Source organism: Sinocyclocheilus rhinocerous, unplaced genomic scaffold (assembly GCF_001515625.1).
Source record: "Sinocyclocheilus rhinocerous isolate Xijiao unplaced genomic scaffold, SAMN03320098_v1.1 scaffold447, whole genome shotgun sequence".
In the NCBI taxonomy this organism is placed as follows: Eukaryota; Metazoa; Chordata; class Actinopteri; order Cypriniformes; family Cyprinidae; genus Sinocyclocheilus; species Sinocyclocheilus rhinocerous.
Window position 1 is genome coordinate 568,728 of NW_015648653.1, and position 14,198 is coordinate 582,925.

At 37.0% G+C, this 14,198-nt stretch overlaps 1 protein-coding gene across 1 annotated transcript in view; it reads right to left on the minus strand.

The window, feature by feature from the left end:
* Positions 1 to 14,198, minus strand: part of LOC107710152 (plexin-B1-like) — a 60,877-nt gene that overhangs the window by 3,402 nt on the left and 43,277 nt on the right. Inside the window, exons 17-35 of the mRNA XM_016514880.1 lie at positions 13,969 to 14,145; positions 13,063 to 13,249; positions 12,188 to 12,430; positions 11,876 to 12,058; positions 11,581 to 11,729; positions 11,141 to 11,241; positions 10,357 to 10,574; positions 10,049 to 10,227; positions 8,962 to 9,028; positions 8,501 to 8,647; positions 5,067 to 5,232; positions 4,805 to 4,908; positions 4,275 to 4,359; positions 2,872 to 3,038; positions 2,553 to 2,713; positions 1,823 to 1,970; positions 1,652 to 1,716; positions 1,490 to 1,565; positions 1,255 to 1,329 (exon numbers count right to left, since the gene is read on the minus strand). Of these exons, the coding sequence (XP_016370366.1) occupies positions 1,255 to 1,329; positions 1,490 to 1,565; positions 1,652 to 1,716; positions 1,823 to 1,970; positions 2,553 to 2,713; positions 2,872 to 3,038; positions 4,275 to 4,359; positions 4,805 to 4,908; positions 5,067 to 5,232; positions 8,501 to 8,647; positions 8,962 to 9,028; positions 10,049 to 10,227; positions 10,357 to 10,574; positions 11,141 to 11,241; positions 11,581 to 11,729; positions 11,876 to 12,058; positions 12,188 to 12,430; positions 13,063 to 13,249; positions 13,969 to 14,145 (2,698 nt within the window). The remainder of the gene's footprint in view (positions 1 to 1,254; positions 1,330 to 1,489; positions 1,566 to 1,651; positions 1,717 to 1,822; positions 1,971 to 2,552; positions 2,714 to 2,871; positions 3,039 to 4,274; positions 4,360 to 4,804; positions 4,909 to 5,066; positions 5,233 to 8,500; positions 8,648 to 8,961; positions 9,029 to 10,048; positions 10,228 to 10,356; positions 10,575 to 11,140; positions 11,242 to 11,580; positions 11,730 to 11,875; positions 12,059 to 12,187; positions 12,431 to 13,062; positions 13,250 to 13,968; positions 14,146 to 14,198) is intronic.

Below are 14,198 nucleotides of genomic sequence, written 5' to 3' on the forward strand. Positions count from 1 at the left end.
ACGAGCAAGAATGCAAATTTCCCTGAATATCCAAACGATGGCAAATGTGACATTAATTTTTACAACAGTTCAACAAAAAAGGTAATATTAAGGGAACATTTTACATTTTAAATGTAGCCTACATTTTAAACAGAATATTGTCATGTTTGTTATATTTTGCAACGAAATAATAATAGTTCCAACGAAATCCGTATCATCTGGTGTGCGTCTCCAAGCAACATACAGCGGTGTTTCATTAGTGAACGAATCTGCGGCTTTGAATGATTCGGAGCGTCAGTGATTAATAACCCATTCATAACTTCAGCATTTTGCTTCGTTACTGAATGAATGAATGAATGACGCGATGCCTGGCTCATTAAGACAGTGACTTGCTGCCACCTATTGGCGGTTTTATTTTTAAGTCTACAAGTAATCACTTTGATTTTCCATAATTTATTGCTTTATTTATTTTATTAATAATACACTTAATGGAATGTTAAGAATAAAACATGTATATAAAACATGACATAAGATAACATTAATAAGGATAGAAAATCTTTGCCTCTATAAAGGTAAAAAAAATGCACCTGTAAATCAATTTAAGGGGGCAAATATTGTCCTTTAATAGAAAAGGTGTGACTGCGGTCTAAGTGGAAGAGAGGGGGTACGCAGAAGAATGTTAAATGCCCCAGCGGGTACGCCGCTGTAAAAGGTTTGACAATTACTGATTTAATGTATCCTTGTTGAATAAAAGTATTCATTTCTTTAAAGAAAATGTTACTGACCCCAAACCTGTGAACAGTAGTGTATTATTTTCAGCATTCGGTAACACTTTAGTTTATGGACAGATTCTCACTATTAACTAGTTACTTATTAGCATGCATATTACTAGCATATTGGCTGTTTACTAGTACTTATAAAGCGCATATTAATGCTTTATTTTGCATGACCATATTTTAGATCCCCTAATCCTACCCCATACCTAAAATTAACAACTACCTTACTAACTATTAATAAGCAGCAAATTAGGAGTTTACTGGGGAAAAAAGTCCTAGTTAATAGCTAGTTAATAGTGAGAATCCGCAATCTAAAGTGTGACCCAATATATTAGTAAACATTAAAATTACCATTAAGATTAATGCTGTAGAAATACATTGTTAGTTCATGTTAACTTATAGTAGTTAACTGATGCTAATCAATTGAACCTTTTTGTATAGTCTTAGCCTAAGAGCTTATACATTGTCTTAAAATATATCTTAGCCTCTCATGACTCACCTGGTCGTAGTATTTGTTGATGTACTTATAGAGCTCATGCAGGGCCACCAGGTAATTTAATTCTCCAGAGTAATTCTGACAGTCAAAACAAATGTAGAGTGTGTAAATCTTATGAGCAAAATTTGTATGTGCTACACTAACCCCCACCATCTCTAACCCATTACAAATTCACTTCAGTCAAAATGACTTATTCCAATTTTACAACTGAAAGGAAGTAAACTAATGACAGACATACCCTGGAGAGCTCCGCAAGAGCAGAGTTCATCTCCTGATCGCTGGCAGAGATGGTCTGCTTGATGTCTGCATAATATCTGTTTAAGAAAAACAGTGACATTCAGAACAAGATGACTTTCTAATATAGCCTATACAGTAGTAAAGTAGTCCAAGGTATTTTTACCGTTCAACCATCTGTTTATAGCGAGGGATATCTCTGGCATACAGCAACTTATTAATAGGTGAATCCTAGATAAATAACAGGAATAAAAAGAAAAATATCAGTTTTTAATCTTCAGCAATGTCAATATTCCACTCTGCTGGCTTCCTGTTCCTTTCTCTGTTTGTCTCTTACCCTTCCAAGTTTATGCTCTGTGGTAGTGCAGGAGTCCATGAATGTTTGAGCAATAACTGACAGAACCGCGTCCACATTATCTGACACCTGCACATCGAAGATGAACTGAGGGTTCTTTACAATGTTGATCCAGAACCGCAGAGGCAAACTAGAACCAAAAGACAACCAAATCAGATCATCAAGAAAACTTTAAACTATTACTTCACTCGTAGGTGGATACTTGATCGTTTTAATCTGGTTAAGGCTTTCAATATCTAATTCTAATCCATTCATTTATGAGACTATCACAGAGTAGCTCCATTAAATACTTAGGATAAAGCTATAGTTCACCCAAAAAAGAAACTTTTGTTCATCTTCGGGACACAAATAAAGATATTAATATTCTCTTAACATTTTGGTCCATCCATCCATTCAAAGTCCACACAACTAAAAACGTTACGTATTTTACGCAGAAAATTAACAAAAGTCTAAATTTGGAATCACATGAGTGCAAGTAAATGACAGAATGTCTTTCTTTCTTTGGTCACCTTTTTTATATTGACCCTTTATCACTGATCACAGGTCAATATAAAAAAGGTGACCAAAGAAAAAAGAAAAATTTAAATCAATGACAGTTATTTTTGTTGGCATGCATTAACCCATAAGTTTCTCGACTGGAAAAACACAACTATTCTCGGATTGTGTTTTAGCATTTTTTTATGGTTAAATTGTTCACTAAGTGAATTAGTACCTGTTAGTTTTCCAGATGTGAATAGTTTCAGAGTCTGAAATGCCATGGCGCACTGCCTGATCATCAAGCAAGTCAAAGAAATATTTGATTGCCAGAGGAACCGGTTGACTAGTGCTTAGAATAACTGTGAACAGATCATCCACAAACTTCTGCAGTGTACCCTACAGAAAGACAAAGACACAGCAAGTAAACAGGTGTGCGCATGGTCATTTTTTTAACCCATGCATACTAGAAAGAGTTGTACATAACTGTTATGAGTTTGGCTTCTCTTTTATGCTTTTGTCTATCTTTAGGCTGTGTGAACGTGCGTTTAAGATACCTTCATTGACAGTAGCCGCGTGAGATAGATCTCTGGTATTGTCTTGGCTCTTTCTCGTTCTTTTAAACTGCCTCGTCTGTGTTTGGGTAACTCTGGCTCCTCACTGGCCTTCACTAGATGCCACAGTCTCACTCCTCCCTCATCTGCATCCTCTAGCATGGGCGTCTCTGCGGAGGGAGAATGAAAGACGATAAAATAAAGCAATATATTCAAGTGTTGAATAGAGAACACAAAATAAAAATGTTAGTTACCAAGATTTAGACCGCAATGTTTAATGAAACATTTTATACATTTTACACACAGATTTTTTCGTGCTGCCTATTACAGTTACTAAAGACAAACAACTGTGTTTATATTTTTGATCTGCGTCATGACACACTATGTTGTACTCTATACATGTCAAGAAAAGTGAATCCAAAACATTTAGATCACCTCCTGGTGGCTGGCTGCAGTATAGGTCATAAACCCTGCCCTCTCCATGTAAACAAATGAGAGGTGAGCCAAGCTTTAAAGGGGTCATATGATGCGATTTAAATTTTTCCTTTCTCTTTGGAGTGTTACAAGCTCTTGGTGCATAAAGAAGATCTGTAAAGCTGCAAAGACTAAAGTCTCAAATCCAAAGAGATATTCTTTATCAAAGTTAAGAATCAGCCACGCCTACCTAAAACGGCTCGTTCTAACACGCCCCAACATACCTACGTCGCTCTGTGGGAAGATTTGCATAACGCCACAAAGGCGGGGCATAGAGGAGAAACAATAATGTACAGTATGTGGAAAATAATGTGTTTTTTGAACCTTAAACCGCATAAACACATTTCATTACACCAAATACTGTTCTTTTTAGCAGCATCATATGACCCCTTTAAAAAAAAAAAGGCCCAAAGGTGGTTTCTGTCATTTTAAGATAGTTCTTATCATGCTGATGTAAGTTCAATTGTTAGTTTTAAAGATTTAATTAGTTATTTGATGCTTTAAAAATAGGGTGTGACTATGATTGACAGCTTCTCTGGGTGAAGTAATCACAAGGCACAAGCAGACTTTTTTGGGGGGCTTCGGGAGGAGACTGAAGCACATTTACATCAAAATTGGAGAAGCCAGCCTGCATAAAGTTCAGGAGGGTGTGCTTGTGATTGAATCTGCGATAGTATAGGCAGAACATTGATACTATGCAGACTCAGGCTTCAAATGACATCATCAGCGAAAGATGGCAGCAGCTATCTTGGGATATTTTGACTTCACTTTTCTACAGTGGAAGGAAGTCTATAGTCAGTACCACAGTACCCTTTTAATTTGTAATTTTTTTTACACAATACTGTCTAAACAATCATAAAAAACAGCCCTGTGTGTTGCGTGTCTGTGAACATGAACACTTTGCATAGTCACGTGCGATATAGTGTACTCACTCTCCCCTGCAAAGTAATCATGGGTATCATGATGAATATGTTTGCTTTGGCGCAGCACCAAAGCTACATTTGCTCCATCTGGAACCTGAAATCCCAAAAATATATGAAGAATAGAAGTTAAAAATGTTATATATATTTTATATGATATATCATGTAACTAAGGAATATTTGGCATGTGTACATCAGTTTAAACAATGCACTAGTCAAATGAGGATAGTCCCTATTCGGTCCTCCACTTTAAACAAAGCAGATTTCTGTTGATCAAATTTGCATGACCACCTTGAATCCAATGCAAAAACACGTGTTGGGAAATTTGTATCCTCATGCAAAATTCCTAAATGCACTGATTTCTACTGAAATTACTGGATTTTGCTCACAAAATTTTGCAACAGTGAGCAATTGTAAATGTGCCCGCACCTTTAGTTTTTCAATTGGCTTGCACACTAAGAAGATTTGTAAGGCATTGTTATTTGTAAAGCATTTGACTTGAGTGGTTTACAGAACAGTGTGTTTTAAAGATTGCATTGTACCTTATAATGCTGGAGCGTGTTCAGGCGTTTCCAGTTGCCATGAACCACAGATGTTAGATCTTCATCTGAGAGGATTAGGTGACCTGCTACACCAGACCGCCATTCTGGAAATGCCCAAGGAACAATGAAAACCACATGTAAAGTCAAAGACATATAAAGTTTGAAAAGAAACAAACAAAGAATGTAAGAATTAATGAATATGACGTAAAGAGGACACCGTTGTTATGGGTAAGAGAGGGCAGACATGTATGAATGTTCTCACCCAGGTCCACAGAGTCAGCATGTGGTCTATGAGAGTATGAGGTGCCCTTGTACACCTGGTCTAGTATCTTCTCCTTCACCTGGGTTATAGTGTCACAGTCTAAAACTTTGGCAGCAACTGGCTGAGCCTCATTCACACCTATTCCTTGCATCAAGACATTCAATGTCTAAAGTGAAAAAAAAGAGAAGAGAAAGAATTAAGTATTTTAAAATCACATTTTAATTATTTACATTTTATACAAGCACAAAAAAATCTATCTATGATTCTGTAATAAATCTTATAAACTGATTTGTTTATTTTAAATATCCCAGTTGATTTTCCTATTTTCTCTTCAAGACAATGGCTTCTGATCTGAACCATAATCTGTTTAAATTGCACATCTTTCACCTCCACCATAAAACCAGCAATGTTTTGCTGAACAATGATACTGAAATATCTGAACCCTTCAGCATTTGGTAAGAATCAGCTATGGATGGCAAGGCACTGTCAAAAGATCTCCGGGATAAAGTTGTGGACAGGCACAAGTCAGGAGATGGATACAAAAACATTTCAAAGGCTTTATCGATGTCTAGAAGCACAATAAAATATATTAATAAGACGTGGAAGTTATTGGGTATAACACCGACCCTCCCTGGATCAGGACGTCGCTCCAAACTGGATGAAAGAGCCAGGAGGAAACTGCTCAAAGAGGCTACCAAGAGGCCTACAGCAACTGAAGCAGTTGCCGGACTTTATGACAAAGAGTGTTCATTGTGTGCATGTGACAACAATATCACAAATTTACCACAAATGTGGCTTGTATGGGAGGGTTGCAAGAAAAAAGGCACTCCTCAAGAAAGGCCACATGCAGTCACGACTGAGCTTTGCCAAAACGCACCTTGAAGATTCTGAGGCCACATGAGACTAAAATTGAATTATTTGGCCTCAACACCAAACGCGAAAATTCAATACAGTTCACCATCCAAATAACAACATTCCTACTACAGTAAAGCATGGAGGTGGTAATATCCTGTTATGGGGGTGTTTCTCTGCAGCAGGGACTGGAGCACTTGTCAGGATAGAAGGAAAAATGGATGGGGCAAAATACTGTCAAATTCTTGTGGAAAATCGCCTGCCCTCTGCCAGAAAGTTGTCAATGGGAAGAAGGTTTACCTTCCAACATGACAATGGCCCAAAGCACACAGCAAAACTGACCACACAGTGGTTGAAGGAGAATGCATGGCCTAGTCAGAGCCCAGACTTAAACCCCAATGAAAATCTGTGGAATGACTTGAAGACTGCAGTCCACAAATGGTCACCATCAAATTTAACTGAACTTGAGCAGTTCTGCAAAAGAAGAGTGGGCAAATATTGCAAAGTTTGTAGAGACATATCCCAACAGGCTGTAATTAAAGCAAAAGGTGGTTCAACAAAATACACAAGGGGGTGATCCTTTATCCAACTCTGATTCTGTTTTTTTTTCTGACATGTTGGTGTTATATCTTTCACTTGGATGTTATAAGTTACACTGAGGAAATGCAGCTGGATAAAACAAAAACTGTGTCCGTCTTCATTTCAGGCTGCAAAGCAACAAAATGTGATTATTTTAAAGAGGGTGATTCTTTTCTATACCCACTCTACAATCATCCTTCAATTATACTCATAAGACAGAAACCCAGGGTTGAGAAACTTACTGTGAGAACAATGTTAATTCTATATTAATACACTGATGAGCCAAAACATTACAATCACCAGTCTAAAATGCTGTTGGCCCTCCTTGTGCTGCTGAAACAGCACTGACCTGTCGAGTCATGGACTGTACAAGACCCCTAAGGGTGTCCTGTGGTATCTGGCACCGAGACATTAGCAGTAGATCCTTCATGTCCTTAAGTTGCGAGGTTGAGCCACCATGGATTGGACTGGTTGGTCCAGCGCATGCCGCAGATGCAAAGTCAGATTAACATCTAAAGAATTTGGAGATCAGGAGATCACTTTAACTCTTCATTACGCTTCTTTAAACCACTCCTGAACAATGTGTGCAATGTAGCAGGGTGCAATATCCTGTTAAAAGGGGCCACTGCCATCAGGGAATGCTATTGCTATGAAAAGTGCACCTGGTCTGCAATGAGGTTTAGGTAGGTGGCATGTGTCAAATTGACACCATATGAATGGCTGGAAACAGGGTTTCCTAGCAGAACATTGCCCAGAGCATCACAGTCCCTCAACCAGCTTTGTCATCTTCCTGCAGTGTATCCTGGTCCCATTACATCCCCAAGTAAATGTGATGCAAAAGAAAACCTTCTTCCACTGCCCCAAAGTCCAGTTCTTTTGCTTGTGTGCCCATTCTAGGGTCTTTTGGCTGTATACAGGGGTCATCATCATGGGCACTCTGGCCAGTCTGCATCTACACAGGCCCATCATTAAAATTGTTGACACATGGACCTTCTACCATCAAAGAGCCTTGGACACGCTGTCACCAGTTTGTGGTTTGCACCTCCTCGGACAACTGTTGGTAAATTCTTCTCCGGAGCACCTCACAAGTCTTGCTGTTCCACAACAATTTGGCCCTTGTCAGATCTCACTCAGATCTTTATTCCTGCCCATTTCTCCTGCACCAACACATTGACTAAATAAACTGATTGTTCATTTACCATAAAAAAAATTACTTAGACCTTCACGTGACCTTGTTAGAAGATTATTAACAATATTCATTTCATCTATGAGTTTGGCTCATCAGTGTATGTAATCTCTTTAATAAAAAAACACTGGGTAACACTTTATTTTACAGTGTCCTTCAGTATACATGTTACATGTACTTACTACAGTAATAACAGTAAACTAGTCATAATTACAAGCAAATAACCCTAAACCAAATTCTAATTCTATCCCTATACACCTTAGTCAGGTCAGATGCCATGTTAAATTTAACGCAAATCTTTACATTGACACAAACAGTACAAAAGATTCCAGATCACACAATTTTCCCAACTGACAACTTTCAAAACTGTTTTATGGAGTTTTTTTGTCTACTCATTTTTTTTTTCCTGAAACACATTTTATAAGCTGAACAATCAGTATGTTGTTCAACAACAGTATAATCTATTTAATGTACTTCTAGCCCTCACAGCCACATTTTCATTCCTGTCCAAAATTTAATATGCCGCTACCCTGACTAAGGTCTATAGTACATGTTTTTAATTAATATTTCTCATTACATACTAATGTATTTACACTAACAATCACACCTTAAAATAAAGTGTAACCAAACACTGTGATGCTTACATTTTGTAAGAGTGGACACAATCTGTGAGCTAAGATGGAGTGTTTCAGTCATTAAAACAATTTGTTTTTTGTTTTTTTACAAAAGCTTTTTGGCAGAAACCAATTAGACTAATGCACTAAAACTGTATAATAAAGAGATTCAAGTCATAATAAAGAGATTCAAAGATTCTAACCAGAGTGCGGTATTCCAGATCCTCTCTCAGCAAACGGTTATCATTTAAGGTGTATTTGGCTTTGCCAGTCACTGCATCCACAGGTCCTTTATCCACTTGGTGTTTAATTGCTCTGAAGAGCATGTACAGAGACTCACCAGCTGAATGCTAAACACCGGAAGCAGAAATATAATAATTTACACAATACAGTATAGATGATCTACTTAAAAACACACATAAATTCTTTTAAAATTCTATCAACTGTCATCAGATCCTCAAGGACCTCGGTGTTAAACTATCCTGCAGTCTTAATTAAGACATCCTCATGTTTTAAGAGGCTAATTACATTCCTGGACAATTATTTTACACTGTTTACCATCTAATCACATTTTTTTAAAACTGCAAACTACAAAGCATCTCTTTTTATCCACGGTAAATTTATATATTAGAAACCAAACAATTCTACCAATTTTCATACACACCCTTAAGAAAGCATAGAGGCAGATGGATATCCAGTTTGTCAGGAGCTTTTCAACTACCGTCTCTGTTCTGAGAAGACAATAAAAGCCTCAGTCATACAGACACTTGAGAACAATGAATATTAAATCAGTACTTCTAATGTCAATGTCAATGTCAATTTTATTTATATAGCACCATTAAACACAACCGTGGGTTGACCAATGTGCTGCACAATAAAAACATTTCAATAAGACAATACAAAATAATTACTAAAAGAAACAGTACAGTAGAAAGTTCTCATTGATAAAACGGCAAGTCAAACAGGTAGGTTTTCAACATGGATTTAAAAACAGATAGTAAAGGTGCAGATCTAATACAGTGGGGCAGAGCATTCCACAATCTAGGGGCAGCAACTGAGAAAGCGCGGTCACCCCTGCATTTAAGCTTCGACTTTGGGATGCATAATAATCTCTGGTTGGACGACTGGAGAGACAAGAGGGGCCGATGTTCAGTCAATAAATCAGATAAAATAAGCAGGGGCCAAACCATTTAATGATTTAAACACTAAGAGAAGAATTTTAAAATTAACTCGATAGCACACAGGCAACCAGTGCAGAGAACGTAAAACTGGTGTAATATGATCCCGTTTTTTGGTACTCGTTAAAAGCCTTGCAGCTGCATTTTGAACTATCTGCAAGCGGGATAGGGCTGACTGACCAATCCCAAAATACAGCGAGTTGCAGTAGTCTAATCTAGATGTAATAAAAGCATGAATTACTTTTTCAAAATTTTTACTAGACAAAATAGGTTTTACTTTCGCTAGAAGTCGAAGCTGAAAAAAAGCAGGACTTGACCACCGTATTTATCCATTTATCAAATTTTAATAACATCAAATCATCAAAAATAACACCCAGATTTTTTTACCCAAGGCTTCACGGAAGAGGTTAAATCGCCAAGATTTACTTTCGGTGTACTACGAGAATCCGACGGACCAAACACAATTATTTCAGTTTTACTCTCATTGAAATTAAGAACATTTAAAGACAACCAGGCTTTCACATCAGACAGGCAAGACATAAGTGCTAATGTCAGTTACTGCAACATCCTTACCTCCGGAGCATGAGTTTTGGGTTCTTGGCAATATACTGTTCCACCAGATCGTTCAACAGTGTTTTGAGTATGTCAGTGAAGTACTCTAGTTTACTGTGAAGAGCCACAGTGAGCAAAGAGGCCACATATCCTCTGTCTCTAGGTGAAAATGTCCTCTGGCTCTCAAGAGTGTGGATAAACTGTAAAAGTGACAAAAAAAAAAAATTACATTTTAAAGCAGCAAACAAACTGGTATACACAAGGTGTTAAGAGTGTTTGCTCATCTTTGAGTGTTTGGTCAACAGTGAGGAAAAAAGGATTTTAGCTACCTTTGTGAGGAAGAGTTTGCTGTTTAGGAGATTAGATAACTGAATGAGTCCTTGCTCCACCGTGGCCCGTCGACACTCCTGCACATCCAGGTCTCTGCGAAGTGGCGACTCACGGTGCCCAGGGAAAAAGATGCGTTCAGCATACATGCGGTACTCCAAGAAAGGAATCCCTGATCCAACCAGATCACTTGTCATATCCATCATTTCAGTCATCAGATCTGTGGAGGTTTAAGAGTCAACTGTACGATTATTAAAGATCAGATTTTCTTGAGGAACGGCTTGAGAAACTTAACTGATGGCTGAAATACTGCACTGGATAATTTGTGATTTGTTTAAACATTTTAAGAAGCTTTATTGAACATTTCAAATTAATTAAGCTCTTCAGATTCTGTGGAACAAGTGGACCCGATTTTGACCAACAGTTCCAAATAGTATCATTTTATTTACTTTTTATTTACCACTATGAATGAATGATGGAATACATTTTGGCCTCGCTTGCAGCTTTTCTTAGACTTAAAGGGTTAGTTCCCCAAAAAATGAAAATTCGGTCATCATTTACTCACCCTCATGTCATTTGAAATATAGTAAACAGCAGCACAAATGTAGAATTCAATGGATAGACAAAAATGATGTCAATCAAGGGAATGACAATTATCTTCATTTGTGTTTGGAATGGCATGAGGGTAAATTAATGATGACAGAATTTTCATTTCTGGGAAAACCAGCCATTTAAAATCATTCAAATCTATCCTTTGATCTCATCCTAAATGTAGCCATAAATTACCTGTAAACTCTTTTTTGCAACGGTCTCTCACACTGGTCTCTAGATTCTCCAACTGGATCTGAACCTTCTTATAATCTCTCAGAGCCTGTTTACTCTTTCTCCTAAGTGGAAGAGATATGAGGGCACACAATATCAATTAAGTTCATATACCAGTCTATAAATGTTTCAATACTGATTTATTGCATTATTCATTGCTAGCAGGTAAGCATTCCAAACATGAAATGGGCATTCTGTGTTTTCCGATTTACGCTGGGCAATTTATTATCAAATTCTATTGCTATTTATTTATTTAAAGTCTATTGCCATTTATCCATTAACACTGGTAAAATGCCAATCTAATCCAAATACGTAAAAAAAAAAGCTATATTCTTTATAGGGTACTAACTTTTTCACAGCATTGTATTTAGCACATTCTCTCACATTACATATTACATACACACCTGTATATAAACACAATGATAAGCACAATAAGAGCAACAAGAGAAGCCACCACTCCAACACCAATCTGCGCCACCAGTGGAAAGATAGAGTGACTAGGAGAATCATACTGCACTTGTCCCAGTGAAAAGTTCAAGTTTCCCATATGAACCTGGAAACAGACAGACACACTATTACACACCCCTGTTCATGCAATACAATATCTGCAACAAAAAATGCAAATTACAGCCACTTCATAATAGAAGATGTAAGTGAAATTTAAAGCTCAGTTTGTGAGGGTGTTGGCTTCATCCTTACTATAAATTCTGGAAAGGCCTCAGCTCCCTCTCGCTTGCGCCCGTGCCTAAGGGAAAGAGGGGGCTGCTGGGGTGGTGGCTCACAATAAAGGTGATTATGTGTCAAAGTTTTAACAGTACAAACTCCTTCACCAATCAGTGCTACTACTTCCTCTTTAAAGATGGCCAAGTCTAAATTCTCACCCTGTAGAAAGAAATGAAAAGGGGTCCAAGAAAATGTTAAAAGCAGCAGCATAAAATTAAGTTCTTAAACTTGACAAGTAAAATAAAGAAATAAATAGATAAAAAACACATCAGCAAAAGTCCCACTAACCTCCACTGATATAACTGATCCAGGTTTGTAACGATATGGTTTTGTGGGATCACGATGGTTCAGTGGGTGCAGAATTGGGTTTGGTTCATAGATGAAAGGTGATTGGCTGACAGAGTTAAAGTCAAAGCGCAAATTATCCAACAGAAACTCAACCAGCATACGGCCACCAACTACCTTAGCATCTAAACCAGGAGTCCGACACAACAACAGAGAAGAGGTTTTCACCTCGCAATCCTCCTCAAACTACAGAGAAAATGAAAACAAGAGAAATTAGATAACACTGTGTAAGTGGACAAAGTCACCCAAGTATTTTACACAAAATGATGCATAACTATGGAGACTGTTCACCAAAGACTATAATCTAATATCTTAATAAAATTGTCTTTAAAAAATTGATTGAAAATTTCTTTATTTGATCAATCTTAAAACCGTTGTGAATCAAGACAGATTTCCTTTAGAACATTAAAAGTATTTCTGAATCTCACTTGAAGGTCACTCTTAATAAAAGAGTCCATAAAAGAATAAATGTGTGATAGCCAATAAAAGTAACATCAGAACCATTAAAGTAACAATCGGCAATCAATGCACTTACCATAGTCATACCAGATATTAAATTAGATAGTATATAAGTGTTTTTTAAAATTAATAGTTTATACTGTATATTCCAATGAATAATTTAAATCTCAACCAATTGTCCATGTGAGTTTATGAATAAAGCAGTGGGCAAAAATTTCTAAATTGAGAAGATGGGCTTCAAATTTGTGTGTACAGGTGTTGGAATGGTTTACTAATCTGTGAATATAGTTTAGAAACAGAGTATAAAACTGGGGAAACAAAAAATTCAGTGTATAAGTTTATTAGGTAAGAAAAGAAACCTGTATGATAGAACAGTCTTCTGTACAGTTTGTTTCCTGCATTTCCACATCTGTTACACTTTTTTTTCTCCTTCGTCTACGTCTCTTCAAGGGGTAAATGGAGTCTGGGAGGACCACTGTAACTCGCATCTGAGGCTTCTGGACCACATCCAAGTTCTGGCCGAAAACGCTAATTGCACGCCCTCCACTGTATAAATGTGTAAACGAAGGAATGTTAAAGATTTTCAAGAGAAGAAAAAAAAACACACACACACACTTCCAGAAGTTTTTTTGTTTTTTTTTTAAAGTGAAAGTTTTAAAAGAAAAGTTCATAAATACAGCCTTGCAGGTTTTTTTTTTTTTTTTGCACATTTTATGGTCACCCAGGTCACTTTTGAATCAGCAACTGATAAATAAAATCAACTCCCTAAGTTCCCTATGATCATACTTTTTTTTTTTTGTTCAATAAGCTGTTGCACTCTGACATTCATACTACAGTACACTACAATGATAGATCCCAAAACAAAAATCCCATTTAATAATTCCATTAAATAATTTCTATGTACAGGCCTATAGACAAATATACATTTCCATAATTATAATTTCAAAAACAGCCTAGTCCCAAACAATAATCATAAAACATCTAAAAAACTTTTCTGTCAGCATTTGACTGAATACCAATGATGTTTACTCTATTTTTAAAAAAATATATGCTTTTGTTTCTCCAAGCTTCTGCAATTTCTTATTTCCCACCCGGTTCTAACCTGTACTCTTGGTTAAAACAATGGCTAAAACTCTTATTTTCAACACTTCATGTTCACCTGAAGATCTTTGTTGTATTATTTGTCACTAAGTTACTTTGGATAAAAGCATCTGATAAAGAAACAAATGTAAATGAAATAAAGGCAGGTAAACTCAAACACACACCCGACAAAGCTCTTAGAGGGTATGGCATGTGTAATGTTGGGGTCAGGGGTATAGTAATAGCCATTGCCATGGAGATGTCGCTCAGTGTTTCCATACTGCACAGTCACTCTGTGTTCTCCTGTCCTGTTACTAGCACCAGTCAGACACTTGATAGTTTCCTCCTGAACACTTGATATTCTGCAGAGGAAAAAAAGGGCATAAAAGAACTTCCTAATCACAGACAATACTCA